The following is a 25,236-nucleotide window of genomic DNA, read 5'->3' as shown; positions in this document are numbered from 1 at the left end:
TCCTCCACAGGCCCCATCTGCTCTCAGTATGCCAGCCTAGTCTTGTTGAAAAGATGAATATATCTATAAACGCATTCATTTTCCCTTTTTTGTTTCTACCATTTAAACGCAAGGGTGTACACACTGTAACTACACAAAGGTTAGCAAGGCTTTTCTGTGCGCATAGCTCAAAATGCTGCAGAAATCCATTTAAAAAAACCTATAACCATCTTAAGTTCAATCTGACATGGAATCCAGCAAAAAGTAGCAATCTTATTTGAGCATGAACTTGAGGGAGAGAAAACGGGAAAGGGGAGCGAGGGTAAGAAGGGTGTGAAAGTAAGAACAGATGAATCAGTTGATGTCTCATCTTCAAACTCCGACAGCCTCCAGTGTCTCACTCAGTAGGTGAATCAGCTTTAATCAACTGGCCTCCATTCTTCAGAACCGTAACCCTTTGACTGCTATCGCTTTTGAAGACTTCTTCTGAATTATTACATGATGGACGTGACAAAAAAGATGGAATGGCCATCCTGTATTAGTTGTAATTGCATTGGTTTTATCCCCCTTTTCTTCAGTGCAACCACCTGAGGGGAGCTACAGTCAAACTCAGATGTGCAGAACGTCTTAAGTGCTAGGAGTAATTTCTCATTCAAGTGAGGAATAATATAACTGCAGTAATTGTAATAAATAAAAAACAGCATAATCACAGTCACAAGGACTGGTACTATGATTCAAGGTGTCATTCATAGCAATTCTCATTCTTTGCTCACACTGTGGAAAACTGCTATTTTCAGATTTGTCATGACATGAATTTATGCTCCATTTCAAAAAAGCTTTGTTAATAAGTGGCAGTGCACAGGGAAAGTCTGAAGTTTATCTAATTACGATTTCACTCAACCTAAATAGCAAGTCATTTTTTATAAGATGAGAAGTTTAACTCACCTAAGTAAAAACTTGCCTTTAATGTACTCTAGAAACTCACTGAGTACATATATCTAGTGTTATCTAAAGTAAAGTTCAACCTCTGTGGGCCAGTTTTGCTTTCTTTTATACAGAAGTCCTCATGTTTACTGTTGTGTCCATTTCAAAAGGTGGTTAGCGCCTCAATTGTGTGTAAACTGCAACCCAATGCAGTCAGCTTTATTTAATCATATGTAACATTGCTCTGAACAAAAATGAGCCCTTAGAAAAATGGCACGAGATATTATATTACACAAACGTGAGCCACACCATGAATGTTCTCTCAAATTTTTCTCCCCACCATTGCTCTAAAGTCTAACCTGTGCTTACTTCTTCTACCCTCCTTCCTACCCTCTCATCCTCATGAGGATGGATACTTTGCCCTTGATGCAGCACTTGGTAGTCTGCATGGCAAGCCAGCCAGTGAGTAAAACCGCATAGAGTTGGGAGAACTGTGTGCTTGCATTTGTTTATTTGTGTAAATGTTTGACCTTGTGAGGCAATAAAGATAATACAGATAACTATACGGTGCACAGACATAAAGGAAGAGCTGTTTTATATTTACCAGCTGGACCCAACATGGTCTGTATTGAGTTGTAGCTACCTTAAAACAACAGTATTGATCAACTGGACTTAGCTGACGAACATTAAGTACAATAAGTCTGTTTACACTAATGATTGATTCTGTTTTGTTTTTTTCTTTCCACTTTCTTCTTCTATTGTGAAATAGAGAGAAATAATGTGTAAAAAGAACAGGGGAAGCTGAAGATATATCAAACAGAAAGAAAAGACAAAATAGAAAACTTTTTTTTGTTAAAAAGAGAAAAACAGAGAGCAGCCAAAGAGCAGAGACGGTGTTTGTATGTGATAATATTAGACTGTGTTGCTACTGTTAAGAAGCCAGGTCCCCCAGTGAGCTGGCAACCAAAGTCACCTTCTGGCAGATGTCTACTGTCATCTACTAATGCACTCACAACGACTTTTGAACCTCACAGTTAATGACCAGGGAGGTAATGGAGAGCGATGTAGGCCATGAACAGCTTTAGAGCAACATTCTGGAGGTCTGTTTAGATGGTGTCTCTGCACACAACCGGCAACATCTGGGCTTTATGGCGCCCCCTCCGTCATGTGTGCACATTACCTGAAAATCCCTCTCCTCCAGAATTTCTTTCCTCCACCTCACCAGGAAGGCTGCGCACACGTAGAGGTGGAAATGGGAGAAGCCCTCTGGTTCAGCCTAGTGAGAGAGAGTGATAGAGAGACAAGATGTTGATTTGCGACAGGTTTAACATTTCATAAAATAAACGATACCTCCGTCACAGCTATGTTATACTGTTCAAATAGTTAAGTTTAAAGATCTGAGGAAAGCATCTCAGTATGTTCTGAAAGCCTCAAATAGCTCGAAGCTTCATTAAAAAAAAAGATTTAGAAACATTTGTACATGATTTTGGTAGTATTTAGTTTGCCAAAAAGAGAACAAAGAAGAATATAAAAAATGTTATTTTCACAATACAGAAATTTACATTTGCAGGGTGAGCGAGACAAAGATACAAATCCCCCCTTTTTTGCAGGGCCTTTTATTTCAGCGTCTCCTTACATTTGGTGGCTTGATTTTTCTTTTCTTTTTTTATTATGACTTGGCAATGAGCTGGGGGAGTTTAAGAGGGAGAAACACAAAGGATGAGATGTTTCTTGTTCGATTCATTTTTTCTCCAGAGCCCTATCACAGGGAGGATGATTACCAAGGCCTTTAAATGCAAGTGAAATATGAGTTTGTATCCCCATAAAGGTGGGATACAATATCCAAAGTGCATCTTAATGTGTGAGCTGAATGCATTCTGGCATGTTTGTCTGGGGGTTTACTTACCCACATGCTTAAAATCCATGGAATTAAAGTGTGGAATTGCACTCCCTGAATGTGTCTCTACTGTATGAGCACTAACCTACATGCAGATGTGCTTGAGTGGAAGAAACACACATACTATTAGTAATAGCATGATTCATGAATTATTCTGCAAGTGTGCTCTCTGATGTGTCTACTTTGATAGTATGTGGTGGTAAAGCAGCGATGCTACATCTAAATACACTTAACTTTTACTACCAGGGCATCATTTACAGTTTTAGGAAACACACTCACAGAGATCTGCTCTTTTAATTCTATATCATGGTCTGCAGTCTCTTTGGCACGAATCAATAAAGAGCCTAAGGCGACACACATGTTCCAATAATTCAGCCATGTTTATCACATTTTAATACTAATTTGAAGGCTTTCAATTAAATAGAAGGTGTAGTATTACTCATTTCCACTTTGCCTGAGTAACCAACTGTAAGTGTTGCTGTTTAACCACCACACTCATTTGTGTCTAACAGTGAGCCATAACTCTGCAGGAATTAACAGATATTGCCTTTCTGCTGTGATAATTGAATTCCTCTCCAGGGCAGAAGAAAGGAATAAACAGATTAATAATGGATAGACAGATTTAAACAAAAATAATCTAAAAAGTATACAGGATGTCGGCTCACCTTCCTTACTGCATTTGTGTTTGGTCTTTCTAGACAGATTGATCCTCCCTACGCCTTTTGTGTATGTCTCCTGTTGTTTGGGTTTCCTCTTACTTTACCTCCCACTCAGTTAAACCAATTTTCAGAATTTCCCAACTGAGTGTGTGTGCGTGTGCAAGTGAGTAAGAGAAAAAAATAAGGAGAGTAATCCAAAGAGGGAATGGGGAGTGTGGTTAGTGAGCCCCCCCCCCCAAAAAGAAAAAGAAAAATGAGGAGTGTTTGTGAACAGCGAAGCGTAGCGTGATGTGAGTTGTAAACTGGCAGGTGATTGGCTTGTTGGTCTAACCTTGCAGCTCCAATCCAAACAACTGAAGCAAGCAAACACACGCTCTCACATACACACACAAACACAGATGAGTGAGTATACGAGTGGCATATGGGAGCGCAATGTTTATCAGTCCCCAAAGTTTCGCACAGTTTTAATATCCTTTCTTCTATGAGCGGTGAGCGTGTGTGTGAGAGAGTTCATGGCTGACGGAACCAATGAACTCTTAGACTTGAAATCCCGTCTATTTCTCTTTCTGCTCCAGCTCCCTCTTTTTCAATCACCCCTCCATCCATCCTCTGCTCTCACAATCTGTCACCTCCTTCAGTCTCATTCTACAAATGTCTCATCACTCGTTCTTCTCTCTCTTTCTCATTAATGTGACTGTGAAAAATATTTCACAAACTAAACCCTGATTCATTTTTCATCAAAAACCACTTCTGTAACAAGTTAATCTTGATATTCTGATTTGTTGCCAAATCATTTCCGCGGCGTTCCACCATCAACTTGAAATGTAGTGCCTCCGCTGGCTGCAGCAGGAATGGCAGCCAAACTAATGACAGTATGTGTGACCTCATGACAGTAGGCGTGACCTAATGTCAGGTAAGCGTGGCCTAATGAAAGTATGTGATGTGTGACCTAATGACAGCTTACACACATGTCCGAGACTTCTGTAGGAAAAATATTCATGATGACAGTAAATAACTGTTGGTTGCAGTACTACTTATTATAAACTGAAACTTTAACATTTCTCTCCACCAATCTCTGTCTTGCTCCATTTCAACCACCCATTTCTCTCTCTGACACTCCACACTTCCCTCCTGCCCTATCAAACCACTGCTGCAGTTTCAGCTCAAAGCTTTTTCATCATTATGATTTGCAAAATAAAGTTTGTCATAGGAGTCAAGGTGACTCCGTCAAACTCCGTCTCTACCTCTTCTCCCCCTCCATTGTTATGCTTGGTCCTCCACCCCCCTTGTGTCTGGGCGGCCATATTGGCTGAGACAGGCGAGACTCTGACTGACAAGCGCAGCTGATCAAAGTAGGGAGAAAGTGTGTGTGTGTGTGTGTGTATATATCTAGGGGAGGGGCAGTCAATAAGGAGAGGGGTAAGAAGTAAGGGCAGTGCATGAGAGACAGAAAGTGTAGGAGGCTAAAGGTGAACAGAGGACGGAAGGGAACGTGGAATGCAGGATTACAATGTCATAGTGTCTTTAAACTGCTGCATTAGCTGTCTGACTAGTCTCATCTCTCCAAACCGGCCTGACTAATTCCAAACCCTGATGAACAGACAAGGTGAAAAGGTGATGGTGCTGGGGAGTGATGCAAGATGATAAACGAGCAGATTTAAACTGATGTAACAATTACAAATACAGATTATGATGAGGCTGGCACTGGAGTGGTAGTTTTTAAGCTCTTTTCATATTATATGTCTATGAGCATGACTGTGGCAGTGATAGGCGAGAGTTAACATGAACTGCTACAAGTGTCAGTATTCCTGTGCGCAATTCATCCCCTAAAGGCCGGGATAGTGTGCTCCATGTAGTGTGTGAATGCAGGATACATTTAAACACTACATGGCAAGAGTCAGGTCATTGGTGTAGTCCATTTAAAAAGGAAGGAAGGAAGGAAGGAAGGAGGGCTTATAGAGGGATAAAATGCCCAACGTTTTCTCAGACGAAGGGCTCTAAATACATTCAAAATGAACTTCAGCATAGTTTCTGTCCCTGTGTGCATTTCTCCAATGTGACGTCTTGCTTTAGGCTACTTTTTAAATTGGCAAGCACTGAGGTTAGAGAGGCGGAAAGCATCAAAAAATAATAAAATTCTACCTTGATTCTTACCTTGCCATAGATTTCATCCATTTAAAACAAACCCACACAACAGGTGTCCATAATGTGTTGGTGAGTGCATAAATACAGCACGGGAGATTGAGAATATTCAGTATGAACGTGAAAATGAAGATCATTTGTATGTATGCGAAGGAAAACATACAGTGATGAGAACAATTAGAAACATTTTAATGCAACCCAGTTCATTAACTCTGTGATAAATGCTACCTTTGTGAAACTTCTAATGTTAACTTCACGATGAGATTGTGTCAGAGACAGACAATAAAAGAGAAAGAGAGAGAAATACTGATGCTCATAACACTGGGATTGTGATGGAGGGACAGAAAGGGGAGACCGTGCGTGGCAGTGTGTGCATTTAGGGAAGACAGTAAGACTTGGTGTGTGTGTGTGTGATATCATGATCCTGTCTCCAGAGGCCTGTCTTATTGTTTTGAGGGGCTTCTTCCTGTGAGTTTACGAATTATTCACAAGTCTGTATATATGATACTCAAATATGTGTAAGGTTTTATTTAGGAAGAGTCAGAGGAAAGAAGCGACCCAGGAGCCTCACCACTCAGGTTACATGAAAATCCCTTACAAAACAGGCCAGGAAATTCTGTCGGCAAATATAAATACCTGTCTTGGCAGGAACTTTAATCTTTTATCAACATCCTAAAGAAGTGTCTTTTAATATGAGCGGATAAAATAAGATGAAGTGAAGATTTATGCAATGATTCTCATTATGTAAGGGCATAAACGATCTAAAGAAAAATACAGCACATAAAAAATAAGGTTCTCAAAGAAAATTGCACCCTCAGACAAGATGAAGCTTGATGAAAGGAAAATAACAGTTATAAAAACATTAGACCAAGTCTGGATGAGAACATGTCTTGAGGTCAGTGGTGATGGAGTGGAGAAAGTAAAAGTACAGAAGCATTATCAGAAACACTTACTTCAAGTATAAAAAGTACCACTGATCCTTCTACATGAAACGGCCCCTGTGATTGATATATTATACAGTTTTATATTACATTATTAGACTGTTAATACTGATTGATCCATGTGTAAGCAGCATTTCACTGTGGCTGATGGTTGAGACTAGTTTATATAAAGTTAGATAGTTTAGTCCAGTGGTTCCGGGTCAGGCCCCTCCAAAGGGTCACAAGATAATTCTGGTGGGTCGTGAGATGATTAATTGAAGTAGAAAGAAGAAAACAATGAAGTTCTGCTACACAAATCTGCGTTCTGTATTTGGACCTTTGCCTTTTTGTGAAATATTTAACACTTCTGCTTCTTTCGTCTTCAAAACGTTTTTTATTCTAAAAGATTTAGATGAAAAATCTCTGGTGAAACTGCTACCAACTCAAAGACATGTGAAATGTGACAAGGGGCCTCAAGTAGACACTAGAATTGTTTTCATTATCAATTAATCTGCTGGTTATTTTGTTATTTTATCGATTAACCATTTATAAAATACAGGAAAACTGATAGTCAAAAGCAACTCAGTTTAAAATCAACATAATTTAGATAGGCTGAAACTAGGTCATTAGGGCATGTGCTTGAAAAATTAGTTAAACAATTTATCAATCATCAAAACAGCTACCTATTAATTTGAGTTGTATAACTAAAAACAGCCAAGCAACATACGTATAAGATTAATTTAGTCTGTGCTCTTTAATCTCAATCTTTGCTAATCTTCTGAACCTTATATTGCAGCCAACTACCAATTTATTCCACCAGGAATCGACACTTTTGAACACATCTTACACAATAGTTTTAAACAGGCAACTAATAAAGTTAAACAACTCGGTAAATTCAACTGTCCATATAGTAAAAGAGCCATATTTCACAACCTGAAAATGTCCGTATCCCTTTAACAGCCATGCTAATGCTGCCACACTGAGCTTCTTGCTAATTTCATGCTCCACGCAACAGGGATAATTTGCTCCCCCTCTGTCTGTCCGTCTGTCTGTCTGTCTGCCGGTAAGGAGGTGTGTTGTGTGTTTTGCCCTAAATCATTCCTCAAATCATTCCTGTTTGTCTCTTTCTTCCTCTTCTTGAGATCAATAGTCGCGAAAAAGAAAAAAGGAGGTGGGGGAGGACAGACTGATGGCAAAATAGACCAAAAAAAAAGGGACAGAAAAAAAATTAAGAGAAAAAACAAAAGACTAACACTGAGGAGCGACTGCAGATAGAACGACAGAGAGAGAAGAGATAGAGAGGAAGACAGGGGAAGCGCTGTCTTGCGGTCTTGTGCTGGATCAGGCTACTGAACAGATGGCCACACCACAGAGAGAAGACCACAGCGGACACATTACAACACTCAGGTTAAAATCTCCCCTGGAACACACACACACACACACACACACACACACACAGGCTCTGTGGCAAAGGGCAAGGTCTTTCTGTTTATTATCGGCATTTGTGACAGACCCAAACGCTCTGGGTTTTTCTGTCCCTATAAGGCCAATATAGTTATAATATTGGCCTTATAGGGATATTGAATATTGTGGTGAGTCATGGACGTGCTTCAAGGACATTTGTAAACAAAAAAAAAATGCATGTAGTCCGGAAATCCAGTTTGTTTAGACATTAATAAAAAATATTTATTTGGTTGCGTTGAAAAAGGGACCGATATATCAACCAAATTATCTATCAAGCATCCTTGCCTCAGAGGTAAGGTCAGTGAAGCATTACGAGAGCTCAAACAAACATGGGAAAACAGACTGACAAGCAAAGGGACACAAGCTTACCAATCAAGGACAATTTATGAATCCTTGAACACTAAGAAAGCAAGCACTGTCCCTTGAGCTAAAGTTTGTCAGTTGACTGAGAAGAGGTAAGGACATGGAGGTAAAGGAAGGATAGAAGAGTAAATTTGAGATGAGTTGAGAAGAAAGATGACAAGTAGAGAGGACACAGGAGGAAAAAGTTTTAAAAAGGACAATAGAAGAGAACAGAATAGAATAGACAAGAACAGCGTTGTGCCTTGCTGTCAGCTCTACTGAAAGTTTCATGAGTGGAAATGGCTTAATATCCCTACCAGAGTAGGAATGGAGGTGAGGGACTGTGACAGAGCCTGCCAAAAAGGTGTATCTGCGCGTTTGTGTGCTGTTTGAAAGGGTGTGTGGGGGATGTAATCCCAACGACATTGTAAAACATAAAATATTTAAAGGATGGATTACAAGTACAATGTGTACTTGGGTTGCTGTCAAGTCACGACAAAGCAACAACACCATTGAATCATTCATTTATTGTTTCTATTTTAGACCTGAAGTAGACGAGATAGTAGCATAAAGGTATTTTGTTTACTAGCAAAGAATTAAGGTAATTATGAACATTGTATCCTTTCACGTTGTTATTCTTAGTTACAGTCATGTCAATGTGCTTCCCAATGCCGGTCGCTTTCACACCCCAAAACTAGGGTTGGGCCGATAGACAATGCCTATTGTCCATCAGTGATGGCTGACGCTGAGCTGGCATCGTGATTGTAAAACATCGCCCAACGCTACCCAAAACTTTCTTTCATGTAAGCCAACACTGCTAACCATCATGCTTTACTAAGTTAATACAAAGTATGTTGAATACAAAATATGAATACAAAAATGTTATCACGATAAAAAGTTTAATATCTATCGATATAGATAATTAAGTATCAAATTGTTATTTCTTTCGAGTTTAAAGGTTGATTTTAGCTCCTGAGTGAAAGTTGAAGAAACCTGATGGTTAATTGTGGTTTAAACTCTTCTTTATGGTCAACACTTGATGCCAAACAGTGGATCACTTCACAAGTCTGAGGTAGGACATTCAAAACAATTGTAATCAAATCTTTTTCAACAAATATTCATGAGTAAAATTAAGAGCTTTTAAAGGTTTTCAGTCCTTTTTCCTCAACAAAATAAACATCTTAATAAAAAAAAAAACATCCTAATTTGTGTATGATTCAAGTGATTAAAATCAAACATTTATTGAATATTTATTAAACACTGGTTATATTGTTACTGAAAAAATTATATCAGAATGATGTTATTGTTTTATTGTCCAGCCCTAGTATGTTGGGATCAAATGTTAAATACTTTAAGATGAAATTAATCCAACCTACTTCCTTGGGAATTATTTACTAATTGGAGAATTCAAGGTATGTCAAGAAACGTCCTTCTCCCTAGCTGCATATTTCAGCTCTTCTTGGGGGATCCCGAAGTGTATCAGGACATCCCTAATCCCTTCAGGATATTCTGGATCTGCTCTGTGGTCTCCTTCCAGTTGGACATGTTCTTTAAAACCTCCACAGCCTTATGTCCAGGAGGTATCTAAATCGGATTCCCAAACCACCTCTGCTGACTTCTTTCAATGGGAAAGGGCAGCGGTTCTACTCCAAGGTCCTTCCAAATGTCTGATCTCCTCACCCTGTTGCTAAGTGTGAGCTCACCCAACCTGAGAAGAAAAGACTTTGGCCACCCGTATCCATGATCTCATTCTGTCAATTTCCAAAGTTTATGACCATAGGTGAGGGCTGGAATGTAGACTGCACTGTAAATCAAGATCTGCACCAGTTTAGTACAGCGTCAGTGGATCTCATGCTCCATCCTTCACTCGTGAACAAGACCCAAAGTTACTTGAACTCCTTCACTTGGGGGGCACTAACTCACTCCCAACCCGAAGGGAGCAATCCACCCCTTTCCAGCAGAGTATCATGGTCTCAGACTTGGAAATGCCGATTCTCATCCCCACCGTTTCACAATCTGCTGTAAACCACCCCAGTGCACCTGGAGATCACCGTCTGAAGAAGCCAGTTGGATCATATCATCCGCAAAATGCAGAAGGGCATCCTGAGGGCCCCCTTAATGGACTCTCTCCGCATCTCAGCGGCACCTCCTCAAGATTCTGTCCATGACAATCATAAACAGAAACTGTGATGAGGCACAACTCTCGCTGGCACTCCCCAACGCCTACTGAGAACATGCTTGACTTCTTGCAGAGAATGTGGACACAGCTCTCACTATCGTTATACAAGAGCCTAATGGCTCCTTGTTATGATCCGGGTGGTTCATACTCTTGTAGTGCCGGCCACAAAATAACACAGTCATAAGCCTTCTCAGTGCCATGTAGCACAGCAAATAGAAAGGTACTGAGGGCCGATTACCGGATGGGTGTGTCACAGGTTTGACTTTGACACCAGAGACAAGGGTTTATGTCCTGTCTCACAATAATTATAGGCTTTATTTATAAGTTAGAGTGATCTTTTCCGAATCTTAACCAAATCGCATAACCATAACCACATTTTAGTACTTTCAGTTGTCAAACCTTGTCCATACTGTAGTTGCAAAGCATGGAGACTGTAACATTCAAAATGCAGCCCCTCTTTTTCCTTTATTCTTTCCTTCTTTCAGTAGGATGATGCATTACAGTTGTTGCTGAGCTCTTAACTGATGACGCATGATGAAAAATAACTGCTTGTTACTATGGACACCATGCAGACGTCATGTATAATTGAAACTATTACTGGGTCAGGTACAGCAGTACTGGGTCAGCCAAAGAGTATTGTAAAGGTCACGCACTTCCAGGCATATACACAAAACGTTTCCTCACATTTCCATTTCTCAAACTTTTCATTCTTCACTTACTCACCCCCGTTAATTATGAGGGATGGTTGACTAGGAAGTGGGTTCATGAAAATGCTGTGCTGTTGTTAGATGAACTCAAGGGGTTACTCCTGAGAAAAATAGGTTTCTTTGGCTTCCTAATCACTGATACTCGCATAAGTCATGTAAGGAGAAAGACTGCGGAGGAAGTGGAGTGTTCAGGGCTCTTTTTTCCCCTCCAGGTTCATGAGTGTCACTGTAGCTGACCCAGCAGTTTTATATCATCGAGAACAGAGAAAGAGAAGAGAATGCTTTCTGTCAGGGATCAATTACTGTAAGTAGGATTATAGTAATAAGATCTTTGTAAGCAATGGTATAGTGAAATTTTTTAAATACTGAAATTGCTCATGTAATAGCCTGCATGATTAAAATGTAGCAATTTATGTAAAAAATAAAAATCACAGATTGAATGTTTTATAAGATGACAAGAAAAAAAATTTTTTTCAATTATATAGTATTAGTGGGGAATGATAATCATACCACGCAGCAAAATGTGCTCCACCCTCAGCTTGCAGTAAAGTAAAACATCATATATAATTAGCAGAATGTATTTCTAACAGCCAGCAGGAGTTCTATTAGCATTCAAGAGTTTGGGAGGCAAACTAAATCTGACACAAAAAATGGCCGTGGTGTTTTAATTCAAGTAAGGCAAGAAAAGAAAAATACCCTCCTTGCTGTTACGTGGCTTTTACCTGTCAGCTGCAATCTATCTCATGATGCCCAAAGTTCAGTCTGAGTTCATGAAGATTTAGACAAGATTCATTTGGTATTCATTCATCCAAGCTATGGTTCGTTGAAGGCTGTGGACTAAGCACTTCAGCTGTAAACTGCAACATGCCCTCATTTCAATTTTTTAATTTTTTAAGTACTTCCACTTTTCTCTCGCTGCTTTCTCTCTCTTCTCTTGCTCTTGTCTATTTTTACTTGACACTGTCACCCCATCACTTTTTATCCCCTCTCATCCTTGATGTTTTTCAACAATCCACTTTGATGCCGTACCCAGCTAAATTTGCTTCCCCTCGCCCTTCTACTAACTCCTCTTGTTCCCCTAGGGCTCTTAACTGCAACGAAAAGTCACACATCTGTAGTGTTATCTGGCAAAAGTTCATCATTTTCTTTACATGATACCTTTCTCACACTGACTTCAACAATGTGGGAATGTCAGACTTTTGAGCTAAGCAAACACTACTAACACAAACCAAAGGGTAAATATGACAAGGAACATCAGCCTATCATGCAATTAAATTTGAATGAGAAATTAGAAGAAAATGCAGGAAAAAAACGAGACAGAAACTCTGAGTGATGCTAAAAGCGCTGAGAAACAGCAGGAAGAAGCACAGGGGCACACAGTTGCTGACACTGCTGCTGAGATGATAGCAGAACATGTTCATGCAGCCAACTATCACAGTTGAAAGCACCACCGATAAACACTCCATTCATCTTCATGCTCCTTCTCTCCACTTTCCCCATCTATCCAAACACTGTGATTGCATGTATAACCCTCTCCACCTTTGCATCAACTGGAAAATCCATGATATGTACTCAGCTCCAGCCCTGGACTATCCACACACATTCCAGTATATACACACACCGCACTGAATGAATAGCAAACATTAGGTGTTATTGACAACGCCAACTGTAGGCGTCGCCTGTTAAACTCTGTGTAAATGTGAAAGGGCAGCAGCATGAACAGGTCCAGATGTGTTTGAGTGGGACTAAGATCTTCCTCCCTCTCTTTACACATCTAGGTCAACACAGTAACAGGCTTTTCTTTTACACTCACACACACAAGAAGCGAACAGCCATAACATTTAAATTAAACCGTAAGTAAAACACCAAAGACTTTTGTTTCATGCCTGAAAGGGGCTACTGACATCTTTGTTTCAGTACTGAATTAACTAATCCTTTACAATCCCTCACCCGCAAATTGTCTCCAGAAATGTTCTTTATTACACATTTTTAAACCTTTCCTTCCTTTTTGTCTGTTTCTTGTGTTACAACTATTTGTCTCACTCCATATGAGCTGTGCTAACAGTGAACAAATCAACTCGTCCTGTTAAACTAACAACTGAAGTGTAAATTTGTCAGTAGCATGGCTGTGTGATGGAGCAGAGCAGCATAGTTAGGCTGTATTATACGATTTGTATAATTAAGACCATCACAGAGAAAGCTGGCATAATTAAATACTTTTATGATAAAAATATCTGTATTATGTAGTATCATGCTGCAGGGTTGGCTGGGGTATAATGGTAGGAATTACAAAAGCAGCACATCTGAGGCAATCAGATGTCATTATCAGAGAAAATCCCTTTTCTGAGATCCCATGCAGAGCCAGATAGATAGAAATGGACAGATAACAAAAATCACAGTAGCTTTGCTGTGTGCGTGTGTCTGTACCTGGTAGGTGTCCCACAGTCTGATCGTGCAGCGTAGTGGCAGCTCCCTCATTAGGAGGTTGTTCATCCAGCGGAAGGCAAACTGCAGGTACTCCACCTCGTACTGCTGCATGTGGCGGTGCACAGACTCTGTCAAAAATAATAATAATAATCACAATTTAAAATAAACACAATATCACACATACATTATCGTGCCACTACTTGCATTTACATTTGTGTGAATGCCAGCAAAGGAAAACAGTACAGACGAAGATGTGCACAATTCCTTTAGGCTCTGGCTATAGTAATGGTGACAGTAACAAGTGTGTAGACAAAGAAATTCCTTCATAACTCCCCTTTCTGTATATAAGTACTGCAGTCAGTGTCACGCGCATACACAACCATCACGCCTCATAATAGAGATGTAATTACAGAGCTATCAGAATTGTCTGAGAAAAGCAATAAACCAAACTGAGATGAGAAAGTGGGGTGTATTCATTGTTAAATAAAGCTCCAAGGCAATTGCATGTCAGTCCAGTGAGGAACAGAGTGCAGCCAGGGGTGAGGACAGAAGGCATGTTTATGTAATGTATAGAGTGTATGTTTATTATTTCTTTGATAGAAGCTGATTAAAACTGTATTTTTGTTCATTTCAGTCTTACAAGGTCAGTCTGTGCTAAACTGTGTGGGGTGATCTTATATGCAAAGCATACATGCGTGTAATATTTCTCCTTCTACCTCACTATTAATTACTTTCATAAATACCAACTGTTACTGTCGTTAACGGTCCTCCCATAATTTAAACACTTTCAAAACAGACGCTTTGTGTTTTAAAACAAATCTCTTCAGTTTTTCTGTGAGGCACGCTTCATTTCCTGTTAAGCTTAATATGCTCTGTTGGCAGTTTGAGCTTAGTGAAGCAAAATGGCATTGGCTAAAATGCAAGTAGTTGCCAAGGAAACGGAAAACATTTGACATCCCTCCTCTAGAATATTAATCATGTCCCAATGTGCCATTACCGTAATTGTGGTGTTAGTTAACTAAGGCTGCCACTGCCAAATTTCAGGCGCAGCAGGGCTTATAAACAAGTCACATCAAAAGTTGCAGATTTAGTGGAGAGAATTAAAAACCAGTCTTCACTGTAACATTAGAGTGTTCGGCAGGAGGAGGAGTCAAGACAAATTCAGTTTGTGTCTTGCCTTGTAAAATGTCAGGTATAATCGGTAACACCGTCACAAGTTGGTGGGAAAAATTCCTTACTGTGGCATCCCTAGTGCACAGTACTGTAATATAACTTTCCTGCACTAACAGCGCAAACACGCGTTGTGTTAAATGTTTATCCCTTATAAATGTGCTTCAGTTACCACCAACTCTCCGATAACACTAATAATTTCACTCTACCAGCGTGTGGCTGTTAGCGCAGATGTTTGTGATGTTTTTTTGCATTGGGGCTCATTTGCATAGAATTTGTGAATGTCTGTATGTTACCTAATTTAAATGTGTGCAAACAGACGTTGTTTGCTTGGCAGCACAGTTAGGGGTGCATTTCACTCTTTGCGGGTGCTTTGAAAGTTACACAGTTTCTTGTTGTCTTTTTTGTGCAGGTTTAGTGGGCACAAAAGCTGCATGGTGTTTTTTTTAGGCTCGGCTCTCCAAACATAAACATCTGGCTATTATATATCCACACCTGTCTCCTTGTATCCATAAAATGTGTTTTGTGTGTCTCCTGCAATAATTGCTTCAGATTTTGCTCTCGCTTTCCAACAAATCACACAGCTAGAGGACCATACGTTGCATCAGGCGGTCTCAGTATGGTCTCAATGTGGAGTTCGAACGTCAGTGTCAGCGTGACGGTGTGGCAGGCTGGCGTGAACACTCGCTGAGAAGAATGGCTGAGACGCAGAAATGTCAGTGGAAGATTTGCTGCATACGGGACTCTGACATGGAGAGTGGCTGCCTTTGTTCCTTTCTCTGTTCTTGATAAATGTTTGTTTTATGCTTATTTACATAACAAAGGATTAAAAATACCACTCAGTATTCAGCGACTGCCTATTTCATAGTCATCAAACCCATGACACTCAATTCTCAGTCTCTCTCTTCACTCACATACACACACACACACACACACACACACACCACACACTTCATAATAGAGCTGTAATTAAAGAGCTGTCAGAGAATCTATGAGAAAAGCCAGTTAGGGAGGAACTACAGCATCCTCTTCTCTCACACCCTGTGCTCTTAATCAGGGCTGACTGACAAGCACACACACACACACACACACACACACACACACACACACTCAAAAATATAGCTTTAATAAATCTTTAATTGGTGAAACTTTATGTACGGCCAAGAATACATACCTTCCTTATTCTCAAACACACACAGCAAACACTTGAATGACACCTGTCTTCCGTTGCCCAAACTTGCATGTTTGACAATTACGCATACATTCCACCCCATGAGCAGGGCGCAAAGTAAACACAAAGCGATTATTTCACACTCCTCTCTGCAGTTTAATTATCACATGCTGCTGTAAAAGCACAAACAAGGCAAGCTCATTAACGGCGAATGTATCACGGTGACAGATCTTAGCTAGCTGCCAAACACAGAGGGAGAGAGGGGAACAACTTTAGACAATGTTAAATTACACTAATGAACTTGCTCTGCCTAATATTAGCAACTTCACCAAACACAGAAAGGGAGAGGTGCACGATGGGGGGGGTGAGGGTGGGAGGGAGAAGTAATTTGCCATTGGGAGTTATCGCTCTGGGAGAGGAGACAGAATTAAAGATTATAAAACACAAAAAGAACAACAAGGAGAAAAAAACAATGAAGTAGAGCACTAAAACGTGTGACTTCTTAACCGTGGGCTGCTGTCCAGCTGGCGCAGTGATCGGCATGCTGGGTAGCGTAGTTATGGGGGCTGAGGATGACATATCTCATAGACACTGATTGACTGATGAGTCTTGTCTTCCTTCCTACTGCTGGTTAAAGTTTAGGAGGCCACGGCGCCAGCTGATGCCTGTAGCCCATGGCCGGTGAAGTGCGGGCGGACAGCAGGAGGTCAGAGGTCGTGCGGTGACTAGTGAGCAGCTCCCAGAATTCTGCTGACAAGGCCAATTCTGCCTGCTCTCCTTGGTACAAAACGTAATTACAGTTACACACTTTTTTCCCTCGTTTCCACTCTCCTACTGGCTTTGCTTTCACTTTTGACTTTCACTCAGTGTGACAGAGCTGCTTTATTTTAAATCTGTTCTTTGTCATTTGCTTCTTCTGTCACTGTCAGCCATCGATCGATCTCTATATATAAACAGAATGTACTCATGTCATTGTAACCTTTATACCTTACCTCTTTTATTTTACTCTTGTCAGGTTTAGCACAGGTTTAAACAAATCCTACTGTAGATACAAACCAGACAACAAGGGCCTGTCTGTTCAAGTCACTCACCACTGTGCCAATATTTTGTGCCCCTCTCTGGTCTTTTTCTCTGGATATAATTGGCTGTTAGCTAATCCTCGCCCCCATTAGTTACTGTTGCTATGCCTGTCAAGCTTTCCCTTCTCCTATAAGCACATATGCAGTTTATAATGATAACAGAAGCAGATTTAATACTCAACAGTCTCAGTAATGTATATTAGCTCCTCGATATCAGACAGAGCAGACAAAAGCAGGCTTCTCAGCTCAAGCCAGCGACTGTTGATTTTGCGGGCAGATTTTTATCAGTTGCACCTAATTAGCTCATTAAGCTAACGTTAGCTTAGTTGCAGCTGACTTTTTCAACAAGCACCTTGTGAAAGGCCTTAAATATGCACTTGAATACCTAGTTAACCAGACATGCTAGAGCAGATAACATTTAATCCATTCATTATAATTTTACTTTTGTGTTTTTAGGTTTTAGAAAGGCTAAAATAAATAGACACAGACCTCCAAAGTCTTTCCGACTGTTGCCTTCTCAAGTTCCCTCTAATTAAGGTTGCTATGCTATGACTGGACACTCGCTATTCCAGAGAGGTGTTTAGGGAACAGGAAATTGTTCATCTATATGTGTGAAAGACTTTTCCATGCAGCAAAAATAGACCAGATAAGCTGCTTATTAAAAGTGTATACATATTTTGGGGAACTTCTGTTTGTGTGCTAACATCCATTTGTTAGTCTCTGTGTTACTCCATTTAAATAATATTATTTGTGTGTTTCAGGTGGCCCTATAAATATATCGTTTATTTGTTTGTCTGTCACACACAGAGAAAACACCCACATGCGGGATGTAGCTATCACTAGTAAAAATGAATACCCAAGTCTGGTACAAAAGATGGTCTACTGAGTGATGCTTAATTATTCCTCTTACACAACCACAGGGTCACACACTTGTTAGTGATTATCCCGAGGGAGACTGCCGCTATTGTAGGGTCAGACATATTTTTATGGTGTCACTAATTATATATTTGCGTGCACTGCTTCAGCAATGCTTCTCTCTGTCATTTCGATCCTAAACGTGAGGCATAACAAACCTGGTGCATGAAAACAGAGCAACAGCAGACCTCATTCATACATTTGTATTTTTATCTAGGAGCTTATATGGGTGTCACATCTTAGATCATGCAAAAAACTTAACTAAATTTAGAAAACTGCAAGTGATATCCACAAACATAATAAATGGCTGTCTGAGTGAGTGTGCACAAAAAATACCATGCAACATTTGAATCCCATACTTTTCAAGATGTGCAGCAGTGGAGGGTAGGAAAAACCACCACACCCTGTCAGAATTTAAACTGAAGCGATCCAAACGCATAGCAGCCAGAAGACTGGCAGTGTAGAGACATAACCTTCACATTTTCCTAAAGGTTTGGTGTAGAATATTTGGAAAGAAAAGACTGTAGAGAATTTATTTAAATAATTGCATGTAAAATGCTTGAAAACTTGAAACATACAGTGTGTGAAGTATGTAAAATGGATGTAGGCAGGGAGAGCACAGTGTGTGAATGTTGTAGAGCTGATGTAGGATGGAGGTTGTAGAGGGCTGACCTTGGGGCAGGCCTGAACTGAATACAGCTTTAAATAAATTGCATAATTTCAAAATAAAAAACACCAGAAAAGTCAAACACACTCTCCTAGAGCTACACATACACGTGAGATTTTATATATTAAAAAAAAAAAACACTCAAACACTCAAAAACAAATACAGCTGTAAATATACACAGACTAAAGGTCATCCACACAAAATGGATAACCACTTCAAGAAGCAACTGCAGCTACAAATTAAAGGCAAATAATTTAACTTAAAAAAAAAAAACAATACTCAAACACACTGCCTTCATTATGCAATACAGTCTCACAATCCAGCTACCAGTCTTTTTACACAATTCAGGCTCAGAGCGCGCACTGCCAGTGCGTCCTCTCATTTGCATAAATATATTCACCTTTGGGCAATTTGCATGTTGATGAACTTGTGCTAATGCACTTTTGTGCAAAAACTACACAGAAAGAGATAAGGGAGGGATAAAGAGATCAGAGAAACATTACAGGCACGCCGACAAAGTGGCTTGTCTTTTAAAGAAGAACACATGCTAGCGTCAAGCAAGGCTAATAGGAGTTAGCATCACTTATTACAAGTAGGATAATTACAGGAAGGGGGAGTCTGAAGGAGGGGCAAGCAGAGAGAGAAAAAGATATTTCAAAGAATCAATGTAGAGAGAAAAACGGCTTTGATTTTTATAATTTTTAACAAATCCTTTTTATTTGCCTCCTTGCTTCAAGTTCAATTAGAGCTAACACTACATAACACTACAGGAAACAAATAAAAATGTAGTATCCAAAGGACACCTGAGAAATCATAATTAATATTCTTTTGTGCAAAACAGTATTTTTAGCTTTGTCATTCATGGAAAGTTGACTGAGCATGAAGGCTCATTTGAGAAATGCCCTGTGTGACACTTTTAAAGCAGCTGAGGACGAGGCACCTTTGTCAAAGCCTCACTTCAGGCACAACACTTGAGGGAGAAGGAAGTGTTTTTACAGCTACTCCAGGACTGGTGACATTATGGTTATTAAACCGCATAAGAAACCTTGTGATTTACCGGCGTCTTTAGACTCTCATAATCACGCGGTATTCATTCTGTCTGATATATCTGCTGCCTTTGACACAGCCAAATTTAAATTTGAAAATATGTAAGATCTCTTCACCTAGCTTGGGTCAGTGCATTGATGCCTATGTGATGATGCAGCAGCTCCTATCAAAAGTAAAGAATTACATGACATAGGGTGGAAGAGTGTTTCAAAAAGATTGGGTGACAGAAGACAACTGAGGAGGAGGAAGAACACTGTGGGAAAATGGCTGAGGCGTCTGTTCCTGCCCCCGCTGCACTAAAAACAAATTGTAGGTAACAGATGGTAGGATATGGCCATAAAAACACTGTACATTAGCTTTCTTTCCCTCTATGTGAATGTATAGTATGTGTGTTCTCCCTCTGTCTGACAGGTACAGTATATACTGTAGGAGGAGCTGGATGCAGTAATTTTAAAGAGACAGAGAGAAGGCGACAGAGAAAGTGGTGCGAGACAGACAGATCAGCAATATCTTATCTCTACTTCCCCAGTCCTGCAAACAATAATGCAATGAAACAATATTGTCTTAACAAATACTCCATCTACCACTCATGTCCCTGTATCGGATAGCCAACTTATACAGGGCTGAAACAGAATACCGGAGTCCTATAGCAACAGCTAAGGCATTTTCTTTTGCCTTTCTGGGAAGGGGTACTAGCTCACTCTAATGGAGAATAATAGATTTATTCATTTTGCAATTAGTTTTGTCCAACAAATCTAAAATTAATGAGCTGAAAGATTAAGTACTATTAGTGCTGCTAATGTAATGGATCTGTGATCGCACAAGAAATACACAAGAAACATTAACACGCAGAGAAAAACAATAAAGAACCAATAAAAATACTCATAAAATTTGATACTACAACTCAGGCTTTCTATCAGGAGTGAAATTGTAATATTGATAAATCTATACCAGTCGCCAAAACCATCGGCCTGTTATGAAAAGACAGGACTCCGCCGTTTCTCAAACTGCACAGCACTCTGGATAAGCCTGCACCTGATAAGCGCTGATAGGTAATTTTGGAGGAGATGATGAGAGGCCATTGTTCCCAAAGCAGATGCTATGACGAGGGCGAAAAACAATCCTGTAACACAAGATAAAAGCTATCTGTGATCTCATTAGAGGTGGTAATGTCAAGCTGGCGAGGTATAAAATGGCTCAGCCCCAACTGTGATGACAGGGCACTTTGGAAAAAGATCCAATAAAAATATCCATTTTTTTATGTCTCTGCTGTCCTTTTTTTGTCCATTTATTTTTCTAGACATAGAAAAGACACACACACAAACACACACAATTTTTGACTCACACATACAGCGCAATACATACAATCTCACAGGTACACACACACACAGTTTATGAGTTTTTTTTCCACACACAGACAACAGCATGCATCAACACTCTCTTGTCCTTTTCCATCAGTTTACTCTGTCACAATCACATGTGCAAACAGACAGGCATGCATATGCACACTAACTTTCTTTGCCATTCTCACATACACACACACACACACACATTTGAATGCAGCGGGTGAGTCCTCCCCTCCCTCTGGCTGACAGAGCGGGTGACAGGATAGTCGGACAGCACCAAGGTTAGCCAAGAACATGACCATTGTACAAAGACTTGCTTTGATAAGACCTTGTTTTGCACAATGCATTGTGGGCTGCTTCAAATACCCTACACATTTTGAGTGACAAAGGTAGGTTTAGATAGAAGACTACTGAAACCATATTTACACATTTATTGTGTTGACAAAATTAAAACCAGCAAGGGGGACAGAAGAAAAAGCAGCATTGCTAATTAACACCAAGTTGCGAGTGTATGTGAAATGTCACTGAGCTGTTCGTGAGTACCCTCAGTGTACATACATTAACTCCCACCCCTCAGAAGGCCATTGTTTGGTGTTAATAATCAACAGCACGTGCACATTTCCCCCGACAGCTGAGTGGAATGAAGAGTAGCGAGACACGATGGCAGTGTTGTGTAATTACATACAGCAGAAGAATCCCAGCGTGAAAACAAATGTTACTTCCTGGTGTGTATGTAGTTCTAACACTTATAGTATCAAAGACCGTGTTAATAAAACTGCAAGTCAAAGTTAAGGGGGAAAACAATCATTAAAGCAATTTTTTTATTTTTTATTTCTCTGTTTTGTGTTGTCCAATCAGCGTTGCCTTCTTCCTCCCTGCTACATGCATATATTAGGAGCTAAACATAGCCTTGCTTAGGCACTTAGGTCAAACTAAGACAATGACTTATTTAATGTTGGTAAAGAGGAATGTGGAAGACCAGTGCAGAAGATCATCTACAGTATCTAGGGGGAAAGAGGCCACAATGGGCGTCACACAGGAAATGTTTGTACATGTATGTGTGGGAATGCACAAGTTAACACCTCCATATGTCAGACTGATGAATATTGTCCTCTTTACAAAATGTTTACAGGCAAGAACAAAATGAAACCTAAATATGTGCAAAACTCTTACTATACTGCTCATTGCTTGTGACGAGTTTAGGCCATGAAAAGAAAAAGCAAAAACAAGTGACATTGGGAAAAAAAACAGATAAATGAGGGTTTTAGTTAATTTTCTCCATTTTGACAAATGAATTTAAGAGAAAAAACTTATGAATGTAGCTCACTGTCTTGCTTATGTATTGTAAAGCAAGAAAGAATTGAAAAAGATGGCTGATACATTGAGGAGAAGAGAGACAGGAAAGACAGGAAAAAGTTAATGGAAATCGAGTCAAAATGGCAGCTGCTGTAAGCAGAAAGTACTTTATGGATGGGTGAAAGAATGGATGGATGGATGGATGGATGGAGGCAAGGCAGATGACTCACCATCAATCCTGCTGACCAGCTCCTCCAGGGCCTTGACTTTCCTCTGGATGCCTGGCTGGGCAAATGTATAGTTGTCCTGAGGAGAAGAGAAATCAGAGTTAATATGGACCGAGGGTCCATATACAACGGTGAAAAACTTTAAATAGTCAGTCTGTTCTAACTCATTTTTAAACTTTAAATACTTTGCTGACTCCCAACGTGAATGAATGCGGGACTGAAATAGGGTTCAAGCACTGTGGATAAATTATTACAAGCAACAACAAGAAGAACGAAGGTCAGACTAGAAAACAAATAATATTCCTATGAACATGGAATGACTACATAACAAAAAGTGCAAAGACAAACAAAAAAAACTGGCACCAAGGAGATCAAACAGGAGATATATTTTTATCATAGCTATCTGTCATATTTCTCTGTAATTTCTTAGACAAGCTGTGAAATTGATCCCTTGTTGAGAAAGCTAACATGGTTTGTTTCACATTGACGTTTTGCAGCCATTTGGCCTGAGAGTCAGTGTATTACAGCAAACACACAAAAGGGCTTGCATTTTCACATTTTCTCTTTGAGGTTTCATTTTCAGAAAAGTGCAGTGGCCATTACAGATTTCCAGGACCCATTTCACACCTCACACAAAGCCTTAGCCATCTTCTTTAAAAACAAAATAGAGAAAATACTGAAAATAGGCCACCTAACCAACATTGGCATGACAAAGCACATGCGGTGTGGCCCTTGTAAGCAAAGAAGAGGGCTGATTGTGAATGTGGCTGTAAGAACATAACAGGTGAGCCGTGAATGGGTCCTGGCCTCATACCTGGTGTGAAGTGGTGGAATAATAAAATCTCCCTAAGAGCTGATTGCCGAGGTCTTCATTTCACAAACTGTCCCCATCAAGTACTTATTGTGCCTCATCTAGACTGCATAATGCCTTCAGGTTAACAAAGCTGGTAGGGGTGATGTTTATAAAGCCACAAGTAAGGACAAATATAGGGAGATGGACACCAGGCCTCTAATTTTCCAAATGGTCAGTGAAGTATTAACTTGGTACAATGCGTGCAAAAAAAAGCAATGTTACAATTAAAATATATTATGTTATTTGTTTTTATTAACACTGTGACTCTCATAACATTGATTTTAATGCATTCCTGGCTAGCTAATGTTTTACACTCAATGACTAAGTTGCTATTTTTAATGTGTTTTGATGTGTTTTCTTATGCATTTAGCTTTTATTAGTCACAGAAAGGTAGGATATTAAAACTGTTTTCTTATTTTTCAGTTTTTCGGTCAACCAGTTCTGTGCAGGAAGTAAGGTGACTGAAGGCTTTCCATGATGTTAGCTTGCTGGGTGTAGCTTAATCAACATAGCCAATAGACAAGTCACAGTTTGGTGACAGGCCAAAACAAAAACAATAAAAAAAACACCTATGGTGAAGGATTGATATCCCTAGGAACTGGCGCCCAGCAAGGTGGTGTCCACTTTAGTCTGAGGACAGTTTAGCTAACTTAACCTGGAGATCTAGGAAAGAACAGCTTGGCTTCCGAAGCAAGAAAAGATGACTGAATGATGAATGACATTGTGTCACCCATTTATGAAGGCAGAAGATGTCGATGTAGACGTCTGGAATAGCACTGTCAATATGTGAGGGGGCGTATCCAATAGTGAGACATCGCACACTACTCAGAGAACTGAGGTTACTCCTGTGACCTAAAGATTTTTTTTCTTTCTGATCCTTTTCAGTCATGAGATACAGTGCGTATTACCTATAGACTGTAGTGTATATTTTGTGTGACATTTTGCATTGCAAGTGTGCATTGAAATTTGTGGGGAAAAATCCAGGCAATTTAATTAATCTAAGACAATTTACAGAAGTTATGAATGGATCTGAAACCATTTTCACAAAAACAATAAACGTGAAAATTTCTAAATATAAAATATGTATGTAATTATACAAACAAGTATACATCAACTTTGTGCTTACTTTCCAAAAACTAATGTAGTAGATCTTTACATTTTAATATTTAACAGAGAAAGTATATTGAAATTATTTAATTCTAAATAATCAAACATATTTTAGGACTTTCTGGGGATATGACTAACCAGAATATGATCACAGCAGTGGGCAGTGTCTGATGGTTGAACTTGCAGAATACAATACAAGTGAGAACTGCACATAAGCATTTTGTGTGTGCGTGTACACCCAAACACACACACACACACACACACACACACACACACACGAGGATTACGTTTCCTTGAGGGGTCATTTCAGTGTGGTTGGAAAACAGCTGATGTGGCAAAGTATCCAACAGATTGGGGGGGGATGAGAAGGAGAAAGAGAGAGAGAAAGAAAGAAGTGGGGGAAGAGAAGTCATTTAGCAATAAACAGCTCCAGTTGTCCTTCAGGCTTAGCAGAACCAAGGCGTGTGTGTCCCTCCTGAGTCCATCAGTGGCTGGCAGAGTAGAAACTGCATTCTCTACTGCCTTTTTCAAAAACATTGCTCCATCTATAGCATCCCATGCTTCTTTCACCCCTCCATAGCCTCTAAAAGGGTCATTATATCAACTACAGCCGGACAGATAAATCAGCCAGGACAATATGTAAGCCAATATTGGCTTACTTCATATATATATATATATACACACACATACACACACACACACACACACACGTATATAT

The 25,236-nt window shown here is 39.8% G+C and overlaps 1 protein-coding gene across 1 annotated transcript in view; it reads right to left on the bottom strand.

The window, feature by feature from the left end:
- The window catches only part of tbc1d22a (TBC1 domain family, member 22a), a 92,886-nt gene that overhangs the window by 17,362 nt on the left and 50,288 nt on the right, over window positions 1–25,236 (bottom strand). The window contains exons 13-15 of the mRNA XM_046072652.1: window positions 22,562–22,637; window positions 13,641–13,768; window positions 2,084–2,179 (exon numbers count right to left, since the gene is read on the bottom strand). Of these exons, the coding sequence (XP_045928608.1) occupies window positions 2,084–2,179; window positions 13,641–13,768; window positions 22,562–22,637 (300 nt within the window). The remainder of the gene's footprint in view (window positions 1–2,083; window positions 2,180–13,640; window positions 13,769–22,561; window positions 22,638–25,236) is intronic.

The sequence above is a fragment of the Micropterus dolomieu genome, linkage group LG16, assembly GCF_021292245.1.
Source record: "Micropterus dolomieu isolate WLL.071019.BEF.003 ecotype Adirondacks linkage group LG16, ASM2129224v1, whole genome shotgun sequence".
In the NCBI taxonomy this organism is placed as follows: Eukaryota; Metazoa; Chordata; class Actinopteri; order Centrarchiformes; family Centrarchidae; genus Micropterus; species Micropterus dolomieu.
The sequence above is the reverse complement of the archived record's forward strand: the minus strand, read 5'-3'. Positions and strand labels throughout refer to the sequence as shown.